Source organism: Saccostrea echinata, unplaced genomic scaffold, assembly GCF_033153115.1.
Source record: "Saccostrea echinata isolate AGI-Se365-2 ecotype Australia unplaced genomic scaffold, CSIRO_AGI_Sech_v1 ptg000051l, whole genome shotgun sequence".
Lineage (NCBI taxonomy): Eukaryota > Metazoa > Mollusca > Bivalvia > Ostreida > Ostreidae > Saccostrea > Saccostrea echinata.
Window position 1 is genome coordinate 8,368,965 of NW_026889800.1, and position 23,640 is coordinate 8,392,604.

Here is a 23,640-nt window from a genome sequence, read left to right on the forward strand (position 1 = left end):
TAAAAATGTTTTTTCGTTGAGCTTACCTAAAATTATGTCCCGATACACCTTATTTTACAAAGCCATACTTATAAAGCATAATTAAAGGAATCCATTCAAGGCCGTAACTAGACTCAAATTTTTAGTGAGGCAAGGGATCTGGGGGCCGCGCGAGTCCAAAGCGGGCCCAGGGTAGTGTCCTGATCGGGATTCTCGGGGGAGGGGAGAGTTCCCGAAACCTGGGTTTTTAGCAAGTTAAAGACTAAATCTTTGAAAGTTTTCACGTTTTGAATTTTTTTTATATGCTTTCTTAACTACTATGAGGCATCAGGTGAGATGATCGATTTACAGAAGTTGAAACTAAAGTTGAAAGTACATATTGATTTAGTACAAAGACACACATACATGTAATTAATTAAAGTTCAAAGAAAACTTTTTCACTTTTCAGAAAACAACGAATTTCAGTTAAGTGAGGCATTTATCTCACTTGCCTCAGTGGTAGTTATACGGCCTTGCCATTTCTTGAATTTGAGAAATTTGTAGGCACCTTTCATTTGCTAGATCTTGACCTTTTAATTTACAATTTGGACACATTCTCTCCTCTCTTGGTTCATGTACATATATTCCATAATGTATACCTATTTTAATCAACATATTGTGAGAAGAAATTTGAAATTTAGTTAAAATTTTTCGATATTTCTCAGAATTTTCTTTCGTTAATAAATAAGGTTCTAGCTCAAAGTTTTATTTAATGTTCATGACAAATCGTTATAATTATAAACATATCATATGTGTAACGTGAAGCGGCCATGCACCCAACTAAGGGCTCTTCAGTCAGACTCGCCGCGGCTTACATCACCATGCAGAACAAGGTACGTAGTATAAGTTCCCATGCCAAGAAAAAGTACGCAGTCTAGTTTTAGAGCGAATTCAATAAAAGCGGAATTAGCGTTAATCTGTCATTTTTCTCCAGGGAGATGTGCGCGAGGCAATTAATGTCAGCAGTTTTGAGGGAAGGATCTTAAGTTTTACTGGTTTTAAATTAAAGCTAGAATACTTATTATTTAGAAGCCTTTGCACCTTTTTTCCCGTTTTTTTTTTTTTTTTTTTTTTTTTTTTTTTTTTTTTTGAATATTTTTTTTATTTCCTTCGATCCAGTCTATTTTTACAATTTTGGTACCTGTGTCTAGTGCATTTTACATAATTTGTAAATAAATAAAGGTTTTTGACAGGAACTATTTTTTTCAGGGCATAGGAGGCTACTTCCTGTGGTAGAAGTTAATTTTTCTTTTACTAAGAAAACGGAAAACTTAGGATCCACCCCCTCAAATCTGCTGCCGTTAATTGTCTCGCCAGCGTCAGGGGAATATGGGTGATTTGCATCAATTACACTTTTATTGACTCCATCGCTTTGGAAAAATGGACGGGATTTCTTGGCATGCTATACTGTCCACCAAACATCTGCATCTCTTTCTCTCTCTCTCCATGTATCACCATTTTCGAATGCAAATGATGTATAAAAAAGAACATAAAAATAATAGAGAGTAGGAAGCAAATAATATCTAAATTAAGTGAAAATAAATTACTCCTAGTTAAAATTTTATTTCGATTTTTTTTTTCATTTTCAATTCAATTTATTGACAATTACCATGTCGTCATACAGTCATGAACATTAATAACACAAAACAATTTAACACGATTAATACATACATATACAAAGTGACAAATGTGAGGTAAACAAAATACTGTAGAGTATATTCACATATTTTCTAAGAATTCATTGCTGACTTTCTTTTCTTGTCAAAGCACTTTTTCAAGAAACAACATATCCTTCTGGCAGTTGCAATATTTGTAGGATTGACAATTTTTCTGATGGGATTTTCACTAGTATATGTGTTTACATTAAATATATCAGTATATTTGCATCTATATTGGTCATACTTTGAACGGTATAGAACAAATTAAATGTTTTTCACCTTCAATAAGCAATTTGCATGAATAGCATAGACGTTTTTTCTCTAGGAATAGGGGGTTTACAGTATCTACCCGTTTCAATTTATAATAGATGGGCACTGATCCTTAATTTTGTTAATACAGATCTATTTAGTCTTGGTTGTATGTTTTAAGTCTATTTCTGAATCGGGCTTGATATTCTAAATTTGTAAAGTTAGAAGAGTTCCGAGAGTTTAAAATTTGTAAGCGCATCATTGATTGGACGAAATTCTTGACAGGCTCAGTAGCAACCAACATGGCTTCCATTTCTTATGTGACTTTTGAAAATTGTACAAAACTTGTGAAATAAACAATTAATTATCGGATAAGATGTGGTATTGCAACACGAAGCTTTTGGCGTTTTACAAGCATGTATAAAACTGATTATCAGGTAAACAAATAGCATATTCATACAAATGTACGTGTACTTCAGTCTTTACAAGTGAAAAAAAAATGCAGTGCAGTGTACAGTTAAGTTTAACATTTTTAAATATCGATGCATTTTTTTTTAAATATACAAACTTTTTAAAGAATGTCAGAAAGAATTACTTGCTGTTTAAATACTGTTAAATTGACTGATATATTCGTCCTACTATACCTGGTTTGCGCTATATTTTCTTCAGCTGTTCTTGGAACAATGCCACTTTTTCTGAGTCATTCGGAATTTCCTCTACACGGTTTGAACATCATAAATGTTTGCTTACTAAACTGAGCATTTCAATTAAAAAAAATATTGAAGTGTCATTCCATACATAAAATAGTAAAATAGGAATGCTGTTACAGTTAACAGGTAGAGAGATACTGACATTTTCATTAAAAACTTGGTCTGCAAACACAGCTGGAAGAGAGTAGATTCACCACACTAAAATTTATTGCAATGTAGCTGAGTGAATATTATCTGAACCAACAGTAGTGTGAGAGAAATCATCTAGATTGCAATTGAAAGCAATGGCCTTTTTTTTGCTTTTGAATGCATAATTATTGGGAGGGGGGGGGGGCAAAATTATTATTTTTTAAATTTTATCTTGCATCCCTTTTGAAACTGATTTTAAAACCTCACTCAGATTTTTTTTAAGGTGGATTTTGATGGCATGTACCTGAATTTTTAGTCAGTTGATGCAAGTAAATTATTAAACATTCAATGTTATATTGAAATTAATAAAAAAAACTTTTGCATAAGACTTGTGCAGATTGCATTTTTAAAGTAGACATAAAGCTTTTTCTCTCCTTGGCTTTTTTTCTTGGTCAAAACCTGAAAAATTGTTCAATATAAAATATGTAAATGTTAGGGGAAAAAAAGAAGTAAACTAATAAGGATTTATAGTATGGTTTATATTTTTAATTATCTCCTTTAGTTCATAAATATATGGTATAAGTGGAAATTAAAATGTTTAATCTCACAATATGATCGAAATTGAAATGAATTTTGAACAGGATGGTCTCTTTTTGATGGACAGTCAGGGGTGATACTGAAATCCGTCATTTTTAAAATGACGATTTTTAGTCATAAAATAAAATTTTTATTATGACTTAAACTCGTCATTTTTAAGAAAATGACGAAAAACAGTCATAAAAATTTAGAGTGTTTCTAGAATACCGAGTTACCTCTCTTTGAAAAATGTTAGATCCACCAACCGAAAAAAGGACAAAAAACATCGTAAACAAACTTCATTTCTCTAATACAGTTGAATACAATACTGGTTATGTCGACAGTACAAATTTCCCAAGCAAAAATAAGAGTGGAAGAGTTATTTGTCAATTTATTTGCATTAAATAGGAAAGAAGACGAAAATGACGATATGCCGTCTTTTTTCAAAATGGAGGGTCCGGGCGCACTGAAATATCTCGCTTGTTTTATGGGGCGCACTACTTTTTTATGGCTTTAACTTTTTGTCGAGACTTTTCTCTACAAGTACGTATTCTTCCAGACGGTGTACTATATGTTTTTATAGGTTTAAAAGCCATGTAAAAATGGCGAATTAGTTCTACCAAAATTCGACATTTTACTGCTAAATAATAACTTTCACCTTCCATGTTGATGTTCTAACGCACATGGTCGGCAGTAATTAGTGACCCGGATGAAATGAAACTTGCGTAAACTCTTCTTTCAGCAGTGAATTCAAATTTCGCTTTTATGTAACCAGGATAGAAGAATTAAGTTGAAAAGAAAATATGACGATAGTAAGTCATATTGACAAAAATGACGAAAATACGTAGTTAGTAAATATGACGATTATCCATCATTTTTCAGAAATGACGGATTTCAGTCTCACCCCTGACTGATGGACTAAAATTATTTTCCTTGATTTTTTTTTTTTTTTTTGAGTTAGTGTGAAAAAACCCCATAATTTGTTTTTTGCATAATTGTCTGTATAATTCTTGAAAGAAGACATTTTAGTGTTCAGTGCTATATATAATCATTTACTTCAACATTTAACACATTAGCTTTTGAAATGCCTCCTTCTAGGGTGGACCCTTTGTTGAGATTTTTTCTGCCCAAGGCAAAGACCCCTTACATGGCTGGAAACATGGTGGAGGGATTAGAAGAGAGTATGAGAAAGACGTCAAAGGCTACCTGTACTGTCTGGAAGGTTCCACCACCACCACAAAGATACAGCTTCCTAAAGGTAAGATGTCAAAGGCTATCTGTACTGTCTGGAAGGTTCCACCACCACCACCACAAAGATACAGCTTCCTGAAGGTAAGATGTCAAAGGCTATCTATACTGTCTGGAAGGTTCCACCACCACCACAAAGATACAGCTTCCTAGAGGTAAGATGTCAAAGGCTATCTGTACTACAATGTATGTGGAAAGTTCCACCACCACCACAAAGATACAGCTTTCTAAAGGTAAGATGTCAAAGGCTATCTGTGCTGTCTGGAGAGTTCTACCACCACCACAAAGATACAGCTTTCCAAGGTAAGATGTCAAAGGCTATCTGTACTGTGTGGAGGGTTCTACCACCACCGCAAAGATACAGATTCCTAAAGGTAAGATGTCAAAGGCTATCTGTACTGTGTGGAGGGATCTACCACCACCACAAAGATACAGCTTACTAAAGGTAAGATGTCAAAGGCTATCTGTACTGTGTGGAGGGATCTACCACCACTACAAAGATACAGCTTCCTAAAGGTAAGATGTCAAAGGCTATCTGTACTGTGTGGAGGGATCTACCACCACCACAAAGATACAGCTTACTAAAGGTAAGATGTCAAAGGCTATCTGTACTATGTGGAGGGTTCTATAACCACTACAAAGATACAGCTTACTAAAGGTAAGATGTCAAAGGCTATCTGTACTGTGTGGAGGGATCCACCACCACCACAAAGATGCAGCTTACTAAAGGTAAGATGTCAAAGGCTGTTTGTACTGTGTGGAGGGTTCCACCACCACCACAAAGATGCAGCTTTATAAAGGTAAAAATTGTCATTGTGTGTCATTGTACATATATTTAAGACTGAGCTTAGTTTAGGATTCATACTTTAGGGATGAAACTGCATTTTCTGTCTCTAAAATATCATTGTTGGAAATCTATTGATGTAAAACGTGTACTCATATTCATTAGGCAAAGTTTACATAAAGAACAAAGAAAAGTTGAAGACTGTTACTAAATACTGTTTGTATATGGTAGTTTTCACTTGAATCTAAATACATTCACTTATTTATGTACCAGTATGTGTAACTACCCAGTCCATTTATTTGAAATCATTAAGTACTGATTAGTCGTTACTTTACACACCTTTATTTTTTTCAGCCAACCTTGTACAGAGATTCCTAGTCTTTCAGGTGTTTGTTCCAAGAGGAAAAGAATTTTCTTTTGAAATTGGGTATGTGATCATATACATGTATATAATATTTAATGGAGCTTTATGATTACATTTCTGTTACAAATGTTTTTGAGTTCATCTTGACATTTGTAAGACTCTTCTTAGCTCACCTGAACCAAAGGTTCAAGTGAACTTTTCTGATCATCTGTTGTCTGTCATCTGTGTGCCTGTCTGTTGACTTCAAATTTTCAACTTCTTCTCTGGAGCTGCTGGACTAATTCCAACCAAGCTTACTACAAAGCATCCTTGAGGGAAGAAGGTTTAAATTTATACAAAGAAAGGGACAAACCTTCTTAAAAGGGAGATAAGAAAAGGCAAAAATGGTGTGGTTGTGATTAAAAACAAATCCTCTCAACATGCTCAAGAACAATTGGATCAGAAATGATGCAACTAAAGTGAAAGCTTCCCAGCATAATGTAGATTCATGTTTGTTCAAATAATGCCCGGGGGGGGGGGGGGGGGGGGGGGGGGGGGGGGAATAGAGGATCAAAGTTGATGATCAGTGGTATTGATATGCAAGCATCCTCAGGTAGTGCAGATTCAAGTTAGTTAAAAATCATTGCCCCCAAGGGTAAGATGGGACGGCAGTAGGGGATCAAAGACTAGTTTTACATGGAAAAATATAGAGATTTCTAATTATTCATATGAACATGCAAGCAGCCTCAGAAAGTCCAGATTCAAGTTTGTTCAAATCATGACCCCTTGGATAGGTTTTGCCACAATAGAGAATCACAAGTTTTACTTTTCATATATAGGAAATAAAAAAAAATTCAAGAGTGTATAGGGTGGGTTTAAATTGGGATCAAAGTTTACAAAATGCATGTGTACAGGAAAAAGTCTTCTCCAGAAAAGCACGGCCATGTTGGTGATATTCATATTGAAGCATCAAAATTTTCCATGGGCTTAAAAAATGGGGAAATCTGATGATGAAGAACAGCAGGGCCAAGTATATCCAGGTGAGCATTGTGGCTATGGGCTGCTTATTTAAAATAGTGACCTGTTGTACTTCCATTCCTCCTATGAGGCTTTCCAAACTTTTAAGTGGTATGAAATTTGACTACTTAAGTTTTGAAAGGTTACATGCACAGTACTCAAGTAAAAGTCAAATAAAGGCACATTTCCTAACTGAACAATCTTTCTGCACTAAGCAGGAAAAGATTAATTCAATTCAATTCACTTTATTGACAATTACCATGTCAGCATACAGTCATGCTTAAAGAAAACTCTGTGAATCAGTTTGTTCGAACATTTTTACTTTTTCCAGAATCATTACATTGATTTTGCCTTTGCTCTTTCAGGGTTATAGATCAAAGGAAGAACAAGAGGAGACTGATGTTTTCCTCAGCACAGAAAGACATACAGGCAAACGAGCTCCACGCTCGTATACCCCTCACTATAGTCAGGAGACACATGGTAAGTATTACCTCCTAAACAGAAAAAGTACTGTATACGTGTAATTAGACACACAGACAAATGAGCTCCACGCTCGTATACCCCTCACTATAGTCAGGAGACACTTGGTAAGTATTACCTCCTAAACAGAAAAGTACTGTACACATGTAATTAGACATACAGGAAAACAAGCTCCACGCTAGTATACACACCATAGTTGGTAATGTTTAGTATTATTACATTTTCAGCAGTGAAATACTGTAATTTATTTACTGAATAAAAGTATATTTTGTCACAGTGTGAAAGAACATCAAAGTGATACATGTATTTTGTCACAGTGTGAAAGAATATCAGAAGTATAGCAAAACTAGAGATTTTCCTTCCCTTCAAGAAGAATGTTCAACTTGTAAAAAATACTTCCTGGCCTATTATAAGATAGAAAGAGTAAATAAAGCATCCTGACAGAGAATAAAACTGCCAAAGTTTCTCCAATTATGCTGTAGAAGTCCATGTTTACAATGTTTTCAATCTCACAATCGCTAAGTTGTGACGTCTCAACCGCTCAACAACATGTATGACATCACAGCTTATTAGACTTACAAAAAGATGGAGGCAAAGTGAAAATCAAAGGAAATGTAATAAACAGAAAATTCAATGTTTTGTAGTTGGATATGGAATTCATTTCACTTGTTAGTCAGGATTTTTTTGACATTTTTGCTTGTTTCACACTCGTGAAAATATATATAAAAAATTCCTGTCCCACTCATGAAATAAATTCCAATTTCCAACTGCAAACATTAAATATCCTCTATTTAAATAATAAACAGAAAAAGTGTAATACTGGTACATGTAATTAGAAATTTGAGCATGTCATTTCACTTTGGCATCATTAGAAGTTAGGTTTTAACATGTATTGTTAAACAATGAATTTTTTAACAAATATTGTACATACGCCAAGTAAAATACATTTACAGTAGTTAATTTTATCCAATTTATTTCTTGCACACACATGTACTTGTATATGGCTGTGTTTTCACATGATATGCATATAGGATTAAAAATTCTACTTTCCTTTAAAAAGTCCAAATATAGACCATATTTTATTGTGAGCTATTGTATTTCAGTGGCTTAATCTGTGTGTGGATCTAGTGTCTGTTGTGGGGGACACGTGGAGGGGTCAGACGTACCGCTGTGTTGAGTCTGTCTGTGTGTCTGCCAACTGTAAACTGCGAAGGATATTTACGTTGAAAACCCAGCCACCTGACACTGCAGAGGATGAAGGTATGGTGTTGAGTATTCTCTAGCTTTATATTTTTAGTGTTCATTATCAAGATTCTTCACCAACTCTGAGAGACAGCTCTACTACATGCATCTAAACATATTTTGAAACTATTATGTTTTGCTTGATGCATGTATATTTGTGAATCTATAATTGAAGGTCATTGAATCACATCGATGTTTGCATGCTTATGAATTTTTGGTGTTTGATTTGGTTACATATGTATGTTATAAATGATTTTACGATGGCTCGTAATTGTTAAAACTTTCAGTGAACTCTGATGTACATGTAGTTACTGGGTACAACAAGAAATATTACCACTGATTGTGATAAATGTATAAAAGTAGATATAAATTAGAATCATAAGAATGAATGGAGTGCATACATATGGATGAATTGATTGTGGTGAACCTGTTATAGAGATGTATGGCTGTGAACCTTGTAACACAGGAGAGCTGGAAATCATTCCTAAACAGTGTCAGTTTGCTACGGATGTACAGTTTGTTACTCAGGTGAGACTTTTATTCTTTATAACTGAAATTTATTATATTCAGTATTTAAAGTAGATGTGTGCTATTCTTTCAACAAGGCATTAAAAATTTTCAGATTGAATTTCTCTGTTTCCTTGATAAATAACTTCATGTGTATGAATTCTAAGAGTTGAAGATTTAAATGAATACATTATTAGGAGCATTTTCTTTGTAGGTTTTAAACATGGCCAAAATCAAGCATGCTGAAAGGTTAAAAGGAGGAGATAACTCTGTCAGATCATCCACTGAGATAGGTATAGCTTCAAATGAATTTTCTCATATGTTGCACACCATGTACCTTTGCATTTGGAATTTCTGCAGTTCAAAAGTTTGAGATTTAATTTTTCAAAGTTTTGACTCATACTTCTGCTATTTGCAGTTTTTGGTAAATTCAATTGATTCTGCATTGCAAATATACATGTTTATGCAACTGAAACATTATTTGACTGTGTATTTGAAATTCTGAGTCACAAGATTCTGCAAAACTGCAAAGCTCCATATATTGCTAATTATGTATTAGAATTTTGTGAGCAATGGAACGTTTCCTCCATAATTTTTCATACACTGCAATAGTTTGTAGTTTTATTTTAAAGAAGTTTAAAACTTCTATAAAAAAATAAAAGGTTCCAAGAACATTAAGATTGTCCGATTTTAATTTTAAGTCAGATGGTAAACAAAATACAGAAACTGTAAATTTATGGCATGCACCATCGACAATGTTTTAGATCTCAATGCCAGTGGAAGACGAACCTCTCTCAATGATTCAGGATATCACATCGCATTTGGAACTAAAGTTCCCGGGGCTCCCACAGCCAGCAAAAACAAGGTGAAACCATAGACTTACATCAGTGTAATGTTAAAAGGCAATGAACAGATGAAATTTAATTTTCTCTTGCTTTTTGGCTAGGTCTGTAGTTTCAGTTCAAAGATATTGTTTTAGATTGTGATAGATGTTAAGTCATGTTTAAAATAGGACGTTTTCTTTTTATATTTGAAGTTATGTAGAAGGAGAACTTTCTCCAATGGACTTGCTTTAGCTGCATCCTTTAACTGGGGGGTAATGAATCAAAAAATGCACAATAGCACTGCATTTAGTGCCTAGCATTTTCACTGAGAGTGGAGTGCCACTCTTCTACAGTATTCGTTCTATACTGATTAATATCTGAGTACTTTTTAGCATGATTTATTTCATTGAATATTGCACAGCACCATGAGGTTGTGAATATTATAAATCTGTTACACTATTCATACATGTAACTTTATTCATGAACTTGTGAAATTCTGTGTGTAATGCACATACATGTATGTGTATATTAAGTATATACAATAGTTCTGACTTACATCAAAACAAATATTGATGAGAAAATGTGCAATCACGTCTCACTGATTTAATGCAGATTATTTGTACATGTAATAAAGTGACCATAAAATGGCTCTCATTCCTGTAATCTTATCTGTATTCCCTTTTTTGTCTTTGGAAATTAAAAGTGCTTTGTGCACAATGTACTTACTAATACATATATATCTTTGTAAGAAATATAAATACAGTGATTTATGAATAAGTACATGTACACTCTTTTATTTACATGTAAGTATGTAGTATGCAAATTTACATGTACTACTGAAAGACAGTCATACCTTGTATAAATTAAATTATCAGAGTATTGATGTGAAAAATGAGGAAGGGGAGGGGGGGATAGTTTTCAGTGGAAAATTGAATGTTTATAGCTTTGTTTTGACTTTCAGGGAAATCTTACAAACAGAAGTAATCGGAGTGCAGTATCTAGAGCTGATGGTATGTACGGAAATGTAAATTAGTGTTGTTACAATAGTCACTGACTATTGAAAAATCATCATTGGAAGTTGGCAACAATCTATCGAAAATATTGAAAATTGATAGTTATTAAATATTCTGGAAGTATTATAAAGAGTAAAAAAAATGAAAATTTTTCAGATGCTGTGAATGAAGAGTCAACATTCAGAGATCTTTCAGACAGTATCTTCCGAGATGGTGGGGGATTTGATCCTGGTGGGGGAGGGGAGAGACCTCCAGAGACAGTACACCGAGCAGTATTACACAGACGACAGCTCTCAGACCCAGCCACACAGCAAGACCTAGAAATGGCCAGTCGAATAGGTATGATAGAGGAACCAGTGATATTGTAAACATTGACCTTTCACCTTCTTTACACTTTAAGACTGGCAGGAGAGAGATGGTTTTAACTTTTAAGTGAGGCAAGTCAGAGGATGGAAACATGTTTTAGTAGATTGTTCCATAGTTATAACATCCTTAACAAAAGTCAATAATTGTGTTATGATATAGTACAGGTGACTCTCGATCTCTCGAAGTTCAAGGGACCGCAAGAAAAGTTCGAGAGATCGAGGGGTTCGAGAGATAGAAAGTGAATAAAATCCGGAATTTTCAGTTCTGATCTTCATTGTTCTACTATTATAAATACCGGAAGTATATGTTGATAATGTCATTGCACATTTTCATTCGTGTTTTACAGGTAATTCACTTGATTTCAACAACAACGATCGTATTTTGAATAAATAAAAAGATTTCTTTAAGTTTCAATATTTATTTGTTTTCATTTCATGATAACATGAAACCTGAATAGCAATCGTCGGTGTGGATACCCCCTGGGTTTGATTGGGTCCTTCACCAGATTTCTCGTATTAAATCAGTATTCAATTCTTGAGCTAGGATTTCTTGTGCAATGTTTGTCTTACTGGGATTATGTAGACTCTAATAAAACTTCATAATCTTTGGAAAATTATTGACACGTCCCTTAAATTATTTTCTAAAAATTATCGTCTCGCTGTCAAGTCAAAATAAGTTGTGAAGCAATTCGTTTATAATTAACCAATCATAACCATTTAATTATATCAACACTCAGATGCTCATAGGTATAGTGTCATCTATGTAAATGCCCAATTAACACCTCCATGCCAGACCCAGGCGTTCACTGTTATCCAGGTAAGTCCAAGCTGCATTAATTTTACGCTTGATTGGCGTTTACACACGCGCATTCAAAACTTCGAGAGATAGAGAGTAAAAAACAATGAAATGTGTATAACGGGACCCATTTCTTGGTTCGAGAGATAGAGAACTTCGAGAGATCGGAAGTTCGAGAGATCAGAAGTAAATTTGCTTAGTTATATAGAGGAAAAAAACGGGACTGAAGGTTCACTTCGAGAGATCGAGAACTTCGAGAGATCGGAGTTCGAGCCATCGAGAGTCACCTGTATGTTAAATGATTAATATACTGTCCAAACCTATGCTTGCAGATTATGAGAAGCCTGACTTGTTGGTGAAACCCCACCCTCCACGGGAACCTTCCACAGATCGACTTCGGAGGCGAATCCGGGTTAAAAATGGGTCCAGCAGCTCAAACAAAGATCGGGGATCCAGTGCAGGGTCATTAAAAGGTTCAGAAATCTTATCTTAAAAATATCAAGATTTATAGACTTGTGTTGTTGTAGAGATGTCTGTAGTTGATATAGTCAAATATCTTCTATACAAATTTTACAATAGTGTTCAGAGACCATTGATACCCACCAAATGAACTTTAAGTTCTACAAAAAAAATATATATTTATAGATGTAAGTTTAGGAGAAATTCAAGGATACTTATTGATTATGCACAGTCTTAAAGTAAAGTACTTACATGTATCAGCTATAGATACCACATTTCTGTATGCAGATGAAGCTACAAGCTCAGTCAGCGGAACAAGTTCAGCTAAGACTACCAGTTCACAGCGGGGAGGGGCAGAAGAGGGGCGTCGCCAGAGACTAGTGTCTGACACAGAGCTGATCAGTAAACACAGGGGTGAAAAAGGGAAATCCCCAGGGAAAGGTAGTGAAGAGGACATCCGTATGTCTGAGTCTGAATCTGGAATATCTTTGTCACAGTCTTATAGAAAAGGTTTGTATTGAGAATTGTTTATATGATACCTTTCTCTTTTAAATTTCAATAAGCTATACATGTATATGCATAACATACCACTTTGTTTTTATCCTCTGGAAAGCATGATTTTTATAAAAGTAATCCACCAATAAAACATTTTGACACAACATGTAGTAATGTACTATTAGAAAAATACACAAAAGCTCAGATGAAATTATATGTATTTACAGAGTATAATCGTGGTGACTATGAGGGAGATGGGGCTGTGATGGATGACTCCTTGATGGGCGTGATCAACATCTTGAACCCTGGCCCCGGGAATCTGGAAGAGGATGAGAGGGAGGATCTGGGAGAGTATGAGGAAAGTGAAGAGTAAGTTGAAGAGAGAGTGAAGAGTGTATGATGAGAGCAATGAACAATTCAAAGAGAGTATGATGAAAGCAATGAGTCAGAGAGAATAAGATGATCTCCTCTCCCAGAGAGGAAAGCAATGAGTATGTCAAAGAGAGATTGAGGAGAGGAATGGGTAAGTCAGAGAGAGTGTGAGGAGTATGTCACAGAGAGCTTGTAGAGAGCAATGAGAGTATATGAGTATTAGGAGAGCTATGGGTAAGTCACAGAAATATGAGGGTTTCAATGAGTAGATCAAAAAGAGAGTGTGAGGAGAGTGATGAGTAAGTCAAACAGGGTTGGGGTCAATTACTTTGAAATGTAATTAATTACTTTCAAATACATTGATAATTTTGTCAATTACTTGCAATTACAATTACATTGATTTTTTCAAATGTAATTAATTACTCTCAATTACTTTGACAAATGTAATTAAATACATTTCAATTACTTATGTTTAATTTTTAAAAAAATCTTGAGAACAAATATATATATATAAATGGCATTGATACACAAAGCATTATGTACTGAAATGTTTTTACAGTTTTGAGTTCATTTTAATCATCATCAGATTTTCAAACACAGCATCACTCAAACGACATCTTTCTGGTCTGAACAGTTTTCCAGCCACGCTGAAAAGTCTTTCAACGGGTGCTGAAGTCACTGGTACAGCTAAATACCTTTGGGCTAACCGAGAAAGACAAGGAAGCGTGGAATGATTTTGACCTTAAAATTATCAGAAACATTTTCTGGGACATTAAATTCATCCAATGCTATTGAATTCATGTTTGGTTCTGAATAAGGTTTTTACTATAGTGAACTTTTATTCAGTGTTTTTGTTCTTGGGTATTAGAGGGGTTCACACCTGGACAAAATTAGACCTCTACCTATTGCCCTGGGCAGTGTTACATGCTGTATATAAAACAAATTAAACATTCTGAGACATTTAATTGTTGCACAAACACAAGCCCATGCCACACAGGTATACTGAACTGTGTATCTTTAAAAGACACCTTTTAAAACTTATAATTTAAAAAAAAGTAATTGAAATGTAATTGAAAAGTAATTGAAAATACATGACATTTTTGGAAATGTATTTAAATACATTCAATTACTTGTAATTGAAGACTGGCTCAAATACAAATTACTTCCAATTACTTTAAAAAATGTAATTAATTACGTTCAATTACAAATACTAATTACAATTACCCCATCCCTGAAGTCAAAGAGAGTATGACATGTGCCATGAGCACATTTGCATACAATAAATGTTTGTAAGAAGAGACCAGTTGAACTTGAGAAAAGACAAGTTTAAGAATTTAGATATTCAGTTGGATTGAAATTAACTTTTATTCAATTTACAGGGAGCCGGAGTCAGACAGTGGAATGTTTCTTTTTGTGTCAAAACCTAAGTCTGCTCCCCGACGCCATGTCTCTCCTAGTCAGCTGGAAACAGAAGAAGAAACACAGGTAATGTTCACACAACCACACATAGGCATTGCTACAACCACAGAGTCAAACAGACATTATCCACACATCCACATAGGCATTGTTACAACCACATGATCAAACAGACACTGTGTCTGTGTCCCACACATAGGCATTGCTAAAACTATACAGTTTATATCAACCAGAGGTACTGTTCACACAACCACACATAGGCATTGCTAAAACCATACGATCATACACAATACACAGATACTGCCCACACAACCACAAAGTTAATCACAAATCAGGCATTGGCCAAACAACTGCAGGATTAAAATCACACAGTGGTTATGATACTGCTTACACAGCCATAGGGTTAATGACAAATCACATCATAACTAACGGGTTTATACCAAAACATAGCTTAAATCAAACCACAGCCTTGAAATAAACAGTTTGCAGGGTTTGACATTAACTTTTACATGTATGACTACTAGATCAGTCGGGCAACTTCCCATAATTTTTACTAGCCCTGACCATGAAATCACTAGCCTGACCAAACCTGAAAATTTAATTCTTATAATGATTTTATCGCTGATTTTAATAAGGATATTTTCAAATCGTCTCTGGTGCATGTCAAGATTTTGAAACACTAGCCAATTGAGTCTTTTTCTTCAAGACATGCGAATAGTGTAAGCTTTAAAGATCATTCAACGAACTTTAATTAAAATTTTTATCCTAAATATTAATAAATTACAGAATATATTTTTTCGGTAACAGTTTATACCATATAGATACTGAAGGATGTTAGTTTCTACCGCTACATGTCTATTAGCTGTATTTTCATGACCAATCTCTAAACGTAAGAAAAAAGTACAGTCTCCTCGCATGAAATGAAATATGGGGGTGATTGACGGGGATATATATAATACTTCTGAAAGTTATAAGCTCTTAATATTTTTTCAATTAATGTGTGAAAGGGGGGGGGGGGGGGTGTTGATGCACACTTCAGGTACCTGTGGCTAAAAATAGCGATTGTTTCATATGGGCTTTTCTTTCTTTACAGAGCCATGGCTGTATTTACAACTGGACAAAAAAGAAAATTTCTTTTAAAGTCTTTAGAATATTTATTTGGAAGACTGAAATGGGGTTTAACAGTTATTTTATCAACGACCAATTGGTCTAGTTCACGTACATTTTACATGACAGGACCACTCATTTACTGGACTAGGTCGGTCTGACGTGCCTTAGTGTCAAACCCTGGTTTGGCAGAAAGCTACTTTATTGCCAATGCAAATAATGGGATAAATTGAATTGTAATACAGTTGAACTTCATTATCTCCAACACTGATATACATGAATAACATTGTTATGTTCAATGTGCATTCACAGTCCCAAACCACTTTTTCCTGGTGTGTTTTTACCCTCATCTGGAATCCCCAGATGTTGTTTAAAGTTTAAACATGGTCTAATCAAGTTCGATATAACAAGGTTTGACTGTATATATATCATTTCATAAACATGTACTAGTACTTAACATTGTTTAATGGATAATGATAGTATTAAGAGAGAAAAATTATTTTGAAGGTCAAGAGTCCATCTTCTTCAAAAGGGAAACAACAGAGGGGACCAAAGCTGGAGAATGACTTTGTCCACAGTAGTGATTCCAGCTTTGAGGATGAGGAGACCCAGAGACGTAAAATAGTGCCTGGATCTCGCCCCACCAGTGGCTCCTCTAGCAGACCCCACAGTGGTTCAACAACCAGTAGACCACAAAGTGGTGCCTCAAGCAGACCCACCAGTGGTACCACCAGTCGACCTCACAGTGGTACCAGTAGACCACATAGTGGGTCCAACCGTCCACTTAATGTCCCAAGGCCCACAAGTGCAAAATCACAGTGCATTTCTAGTGTTAAAAATAGTGCTACAAATCACATTAGTCCCAAGAACTGTAAAAATGTTCCTAAGCCCCAGAGAAAGGATAAAATAGACCTTTTGACCAATCACATGCCAAAAACAGCAGAAAGTCCCGAGCTTCAGATGAGCTCGCAGCTTCCCACTCAGCGCTCGGACATAACCAATGGGAGTCTGTCTAGTAGGAGTGTTTCTAGGATGAGTCGTAAATCTGTGAAAGAGATTCCTAAGGATGATGTTCGTCTGTCTGTGATAAAGTCTTCTGAGGTATGCAGGGGCTTCAATTACAGAAAAATTAATTTTATTTACAAAGGCACTTTTTGCTCAGTAGATGTGTGTGAGGAATATCAATTTTGTCCACTTTTTAACAATCTTGTAAAATGCATTCTCTATTACTCTTTTGTTGAAAGAGTTCAATTAAATTGTCTTGACAATTGACAAATGGTTCATGTAGTGTATTTGATACTAAAACTCAACATTGTATATTATATATATGCAACTTTAAATTTTTTAAAAAATAATTTTTAGGAGTGTCTCATTAATTAAGTAACAACTGTTTTTGTATTTTTTTCCAGAAGCCTTATGATTTTACCAAATACAGTGCAATAAACTATAAAATGGAGGACATTACAGATTCTTTTGAAGCTGGCATGTTCTCTAGCATGAAAAGACAAACTGAAGAAGATTACGAGGACATTTCTGTCAGCGAGTCCCCCCATAAACTTGTTCCTCCAGCTCCAACAGGTGCTATCAGCAATAAAACCCCTCCCAATCCATCTCCCAGAGAAGCGGTCAACAATCACAGAAATTTATACGATTTCTCCCCCACTCTGACCCTAACTAGTGATGAAGACAGCACCTGGCAGGCACCTGTAAGTAAAACAGAGGCTGCTAAGTAGGTAGTGTTAGAATTAGTTCACAGCTGGAGTGGACTTAGTACAAAATTTTATGTAGCAGGTTTGAGCTTTAATAGTGCTAGGCGATGTAATTAAATGTAAATGTAATGGTTGCTGTTTCTGATTTTGTAGCCAACAGAGATGAAGTTAGGAGTCAGTACGGACACACTGACTTCCTCCAACCCACGGTATGTTTACAGGAAATTGTGAAGTTACAGAAAACTTATTAGGATATTTACAGACAAAATTGTAGATTAATTACGGAATTCATATAATGAAGATGAAAACTATTAAGGAAAATAATTTTTTTGAAGAGAATATTTTGATTTCAAGTGATATTGATATAAGCCAGTACATGTATTTTGTGAAAATCAAGTTATTTTTTTCCTTTTCTTTGGCAATGGTTTGAGTGTTGTCTTGTTTACATTACAGAGACTGGAGTGGTGCTTTTAGTCCACCCATTGTGTTCCCTGGGGGCCGCCCATCTGACTCTATAGAAGATCTATCCAGCTGTTCATTATCACCACGCAAAAATGTTACCACACTAGGTAGGCAGATGTATGACTCTCCAGATATTGGCATATATATAATATAGGTCATTAATACCGGTAAATAGGTAGTATATGTAAACATGCAATAACCCAGTGTAAATATGAAATTGTTTAATGGTTTAGTATAAAATTTATAATTCAGAATTCATTTTATTTCACTAGATACAAAGTCACATGAACAGATTTATGCACCGTCCACTCGAGATGATGGGACGGATGAAGACGAGTTGGATTTGTTATACGACTCATGTCTGAACTGTTACTATGATCCACACACTCAAAAGTATTATGAGCTCATCTGAGATATGTCTGAACCCTGAACCACACAGTGATTCAACCACTCAGAAGTATTATGAGCTCATTCTAGATATATCTGAGCCCTGAACAGTAGAATGACTCAGCCTCTTAAGACGAGCTCAACTGAAATCAATCTGAACCCTGAACTGTACAGTGACTCAATCATACAGAAGTATCACAAGCTCATCTGAAATCAGTCTGAATCTGAACCGTACAGGGATTCAGAAAAGGAGACATTATGAGGTCATCTGAAATAAGGTTTTTTTGACTCTTAAATGTTGGTTGAACTCGGTTTCATTACAATGTCATCTAAAATCTAATGGCTTGTGTGCCCAAAGACTTCAGTGTATTGTGGGGTGAATTTAAACCTTTTATCTCAGACTTTCATTGATCTTTCAATTTGTCAAAATATCTTTTCCTGAGGACTAAGTTTCTATATACCAAAATTGATCTGATGCAATATGTGCACTTAAGGAAGCTCTAAATGTAGGGTAGTTTTATTCACTTAGAGTGATCTGCCCTTAAAAATGAGGTAGAGTAACTGGTAATCTACACTTATTATTGACACAAATTGTAATGGATTAAAGTATTCTCACCATTAGACCAAGATAACATAATTTAGTAAAAACAGTGATTTCTGTTCACTAATACTCTATCCTTTTTAACATTTTTCCTGGGAAAATTTGGCAGGTACACTATGATGGAAATGAACCAGATAAACACAATATGTACGTCTTAATATGATATAATTTTCTTAAAGTCCAATAAACATTTTTCATTAGTGTGTAGAGCTTCGTTAACCTCCAGTGTACAACAAGAACATCAGATTTTCAGAAGAAAAAAAAGAAAGATTGGTATGGTCTCCCTTGTCTGATTCAGTGTATGATGTACCATCAGTCCTTGTCTTTAAACAGAAAGCTTTTTTTCAAGATTTTAGCTTGGCTGTGCTGTGTTTATGTGAACAGATACATTCCATCATGGGCCTTTCAGATCTATCTCACTAATGCACCTGATATATCAATGGTATTCTATACCCATGTTATGTTGGAGTAAAGCGATCTGAGGGCCAGTAATAACATAGGCTATGTCAGTGATACTTCTATCTAGAAATCACACAAAAGATAGTCCTCTTTCCTTTAATCATACTTTCATCGTAAGTGCCATGAGCTTCACTAGAAATTGCATGTTATTACAAGTCTTTACCATTTAGAACAATAAGCAGGGTTGGCTGGGAAATACCAGTTGTGGTATTTAATTACTTAATCCTCTTCATGCTACTTAGCACGCAAGGTCTTCACCAGAGACAGTGGTGATATTTACCACTGGTAATTACTGGTATTTCCTGTCCAGGTAAATAAATACTACAGATTTTCTCGAAATGAGAAATATTGGGAAATACAACTTTAAGTTTAATTTTTTTTATTTTTTGATTTATTCAGTGAAATATATAATTGAAAAATCAAAGAAACAAAGTAAATTTTAAAAACACAAGACGAATATGTCTCAAACTTTAAATTCAACATGTTCAGAGTGTCGGCACTGTGTATCACCACTCCAGGTACCCTACCCTCTGTGCATTTTGTAGCAAAAAACAAGTTTCTTTTTAACTGTTTAACAAAATTGAAATTTTTTAGTTAGACTTCTTTTTCACATTTGTTGTATTTTACAGATTATTAATTAAGTAAAGAACAAAATAAACTTGTTTTGGACCTTATATAAACACTAGGTATTACAATCAAACATGATGTTTTAACAAATTGACAGTGGTGTGCTCCTATTTTGAGAGATTTTTACCTTGATTAGAGTTAAAGGCTTTTTAAGTTTGACATCTTTTCCATTCTTTTTCTTAAGCTTTATACAATTATATAGAAAGGAATGTTCCACAAATGGGGTTTTTGGTTCATTATTATGGATTCTGAACTGTATAGACTACATCTGACACAATTATTGAACCAATGACACTGATCTATCAGTAAACTGTATTATGATTATTTACAAAGAGAAGTATTACTGGGTAGTTGGAAATTCTTAACAAAAAGACAATGATAAGATATTTCAGCTAATAATGTGTACTAGGTAGCTCAACAGATAGGATAAAAATTTTGAAAATGTAGCTTTACTTTTAAATTCCCAGCATTTCCCAGAAAATTGTACCAGTAATTCCTGGGAATTACCAGTATTTCCCGCCATCCTGGAAAATGAGTATTTTCCATTTTTTTGCCAACCCTGACTATAACTATAAGCAAATGTTCATAAAAATAATTTTTGCATAAAAATGGAAGGAGTGTGTGTATATGTAAATTAATTCTATTTTTAATGTATGAATATCAGCATTTTAAACCTACATTGTGGAACACTATTTTTGTACCATTCATGAAAACTCTGTGATCAATTGTGATTTAAATATACATATATTTAAAGTGTTGTTATGTAGATTGAACAGTAACTGTTACTGAAGAACATTCATGTTTAATAAACATGTTGATAACTGTAACTTATTTATCTCCTTCTTTTATTTATGTAACCTCTAGAACTGAATGAGAGCAATAGAAGAAGTAAAGGGAGAAAGGAGAGGGAGCCCCCCCCCCCTCCTCCCCTTGAGATTTTCAGAGTCATTAAAAGTATAAAGTAAATAAAGATGACCTTTGAACCCCCTGTACATCTTATATATATACTGCAAGGAAAAAGAAATGCAGGGTAACCGGAAGTTCCATGGTGTCTGTCTACTCACCAAGTAAAGAAAAAGCAGATTGCTGTGCAATTTGTGGGGGATTTTTCCACCATAGAATGTCTTATTTGTCGTTAGAGAGGAACTGGAAGGGTTTCCAAAAGACCGTGACAATAACGTTGATGCGTAGCAACGCCACGTCAAGACTGGGCTATTCATCCTGCCACCTGTATAATCGCCACCTCACTACACTGAAACCGCTATATTTATACAGTAGGCAATCATAATCCTTACATTCACCCCAAAAACAAAGAAATCGATTGCGCGATTTTGGTTTGTGAGCCTGTCAACTTTACGTCGTTGTTCCTCTTACTCAATTTTTTTCCCTTTACAAACCACCATCACAAACAGTCTCTGGATGATTTTAGACCATGCATTAGATCCATTCATTGTAGATAATGTCTTAACAAATCGTGCCTTGTGTACATTCATTTAAAGTAACTATATGGCTGTGCCCTAAACCAAAGCAAATTGGAAACTATACTCCGCCGAGTGACTTTTTATTATGCCCCCGTATCGAAGATTCGGGGGTATATAGTTTTTGCCCTGTCCGTCCGTCCGTCTGTCTACCTGTCTGTCTGTCCGCAAAAACTTTAACATTGCTCATAACTTTTGATTGGTTGGAGCTATGGCTTTCATATTTCACATGTGTATTCCATGTGACAAGACCTTTCTTTAGGTACCAAGATATTTGACCTTTTCACCTTGACCTTGGAGTTTGACCCACTTTTACAAAATTTTACCCAAGATTAACCTTGGCCATAACTTTTGAACATTTGGTGCTAGGGCCTTCACACTTTACATGTGCAATCCTTGTGACAAGATCTTACTTTATACCAACAACTTAGAGCCATTGACCTTGACATAGGATTTCTGACCTACTTTTAAAAACTTTAACCTTGGCCATAACTTTTGAACAGTTGGTGCTAATGCTTTCATACTTCACATATGTAATCCTTGTGACAAGACCTTGCTTTGGATACCAACATCTTTGACCCTTTGACCTTGACCTAAAAGTTAGACCTACTTTTGAAAAACTTTAACCTTGGCCATAACTTTTGAACGGTTGGTGCTAGGGCTTTCATACTTTACATTTGTTATCCTTGTAACAAGATCTTATCTTGGATTGCCAACAACTTTGACCCTTTGACCTTGACCTAAGATTTTTGACTGACTTCTGAAAAACTTTAACCTTGACCATAACTTTTGAGCAGTTGGTGCTAGGGCTTTCATTCTTCACATGTATATTCCTTGTGACAAGTCCTTCATTTAGATACCAATTATAGCCCATTGACCTTGACCTTGGAGTTAGACCTATTTTTGAAAACTTTAAACTTGGCCATAACTTTTGAACAGTTGGTGCTAGGGCTTTCATTTTTCACATGTCTAATCTTTGTGATAAGACCTTACTTTGGATACCAACAACTTTGACCTTGACATTGGAGTTTGACCTACTTTTGAAAACTTTAACTTTGGCCATATCTTTTCAACGGTTGCTGATAGGGCTTTCATATTTTAAATGTATATTTTTTGTGACAAGCTCTTTCCTTGGGCACTATTAATTTTGACCTTGACCTTGATGTTTGACTTACTTTTGAAAAACTTTAACTTTTTCCATATCTTTTCAATGGTTGCAGCTAGGGCTTTCATATTTCACAGGTATATTCCACGGGACAAGACCTTACTTTTGATACCAACATATTTGATTTGCATTTGAGAAATGTTTAACCTTTGCCATAAGTTGCCATACGGGGGCATCAGTGTTTCACAAACACATCTTTTTCGTGAACTCGACAGTATAAGTTATATGTATAGTTTGGTGTTCGTCCCCCTCTCCCTTTTCCATTGATGAAGTAGCCTTTTCCCGTCTAGTCATTAATCCCCAGTCCCTTTTTGAGATTCACTATAATCTTTTTTTGATAACCTACTTCCGTTTGAGGGCGGCTACGCAATTTTGTCTTGCACAGTTTTGACAAGGAGGTCACTTGGTTTCATAATTTTTACGGCTAAAGTGATAAATACATGTGTATTTTGATCGAAAACAAAGGCGTCGGAAGCAAACTGAAAGTGGGGGGGGTAATTGAAAGTGGGGGGGGGGGGCTAAACCAACAAAAAAGGGTACAGGCTGTAAGCCCCAATTTTCAATGCCTATATTATGTCTATCTTTGCAAAAAAGTGGGGGGCTAAGCCCCCCCCCCCTCCGGTTCCGACGCCTATGGAAAATATCTGTCAATGAATGTGTCGGATACGTCTTAGAAAGCAGATTCTTTATTTTCAAAGATGTTGGCTAATCACTCATTTATGATTTATCATGCATAATTCGTGCTTTGCATAACAGGATCTAATAATAACTCAAGAAAACACTAAACCACAGTCAGTATCAGTAACGATTTGATGCGTGGGTAAATTATTCTGTTTTGTTTCATTTTTTTCCGGTGTCATTGGATGTGTTTTTGTTCCCCTCTTTTGCTAGGAATTATAATTTGTGTCTGTCCGTCTGTCTGTCTAGCTTTCATTTTGTCTGTA

General features: G+C 35.1%; 1 protein-coding gene across 1 annotated transcript; it reads left to right on the forward strand.

The window, feature by feature from the left end:
* Window positions 1–2,216: 2,216 nt before the first annotated feature.
* On the forward strand, window positions 2,217–20,880 carry LOC133203605 (protein CFAP20DC-like). The gene is made up of 19 exons (XM_061339374.1): window positions 2,217–2,362; window positions 4,439–4,598; window positions 5,727–5,799; window positions 7,098–7,212; window positions 8,316–8,472; window positions 8,891–8,982; window positions 9,176–9,254; window positions 9,726–9,826; window positions 10,747–10,795; window positions 10,955–11,137; window positions 12,292–12,432; window positions 12,707–12,928; window positions 13,141–13,282; window positions 14,665–14,770; window positions 16,316–16,909; window positions 17,218–17,514; window positions 17,671–17,726; window positions 17,971–18,086; window positions 18,252–20,880. The coding sequence occupies exons 1-19, from the start codon at window positions 2,342–2,344 to the stop codon at window positions 18,389–18,391; spliced, it is 2,844 nt and encodes a 947-aa protein (XP_061195358.1). The 5' UTR covers window positions 2,217–2,341; the 3' UTR covers window positions 18,392–20,880.
* The last annotated feature ends 2,760 nt before the right edge of the window (window positions 20,881–23,640 follow it).

What these genes read in the sequence shown, in the direction of transcription:
- LOC133203605 (XM_061339374.1), top strand. Translation starts at nt 2,342, where the DNA reads ATGTATAAAACTGATTATCAG. An exon ending in AAACAGAAGAAGAAACACAG is followed by an intron (nt 14,771 to 16,315) that starts GTAATGTTCACA and finishes ATTATTTTGAAG; the next exon opens with GTCAAGAGTCCATCTTCTTC. An exon ending in CTGACTTCCTCCAACCCACG is followed by an intron (nt 17,727 to 17,970) that starts GTATGTTTACAG and finishes TTTACATTACAG; the next exon opens with AGACTGGAGTGGTGCTTTTA.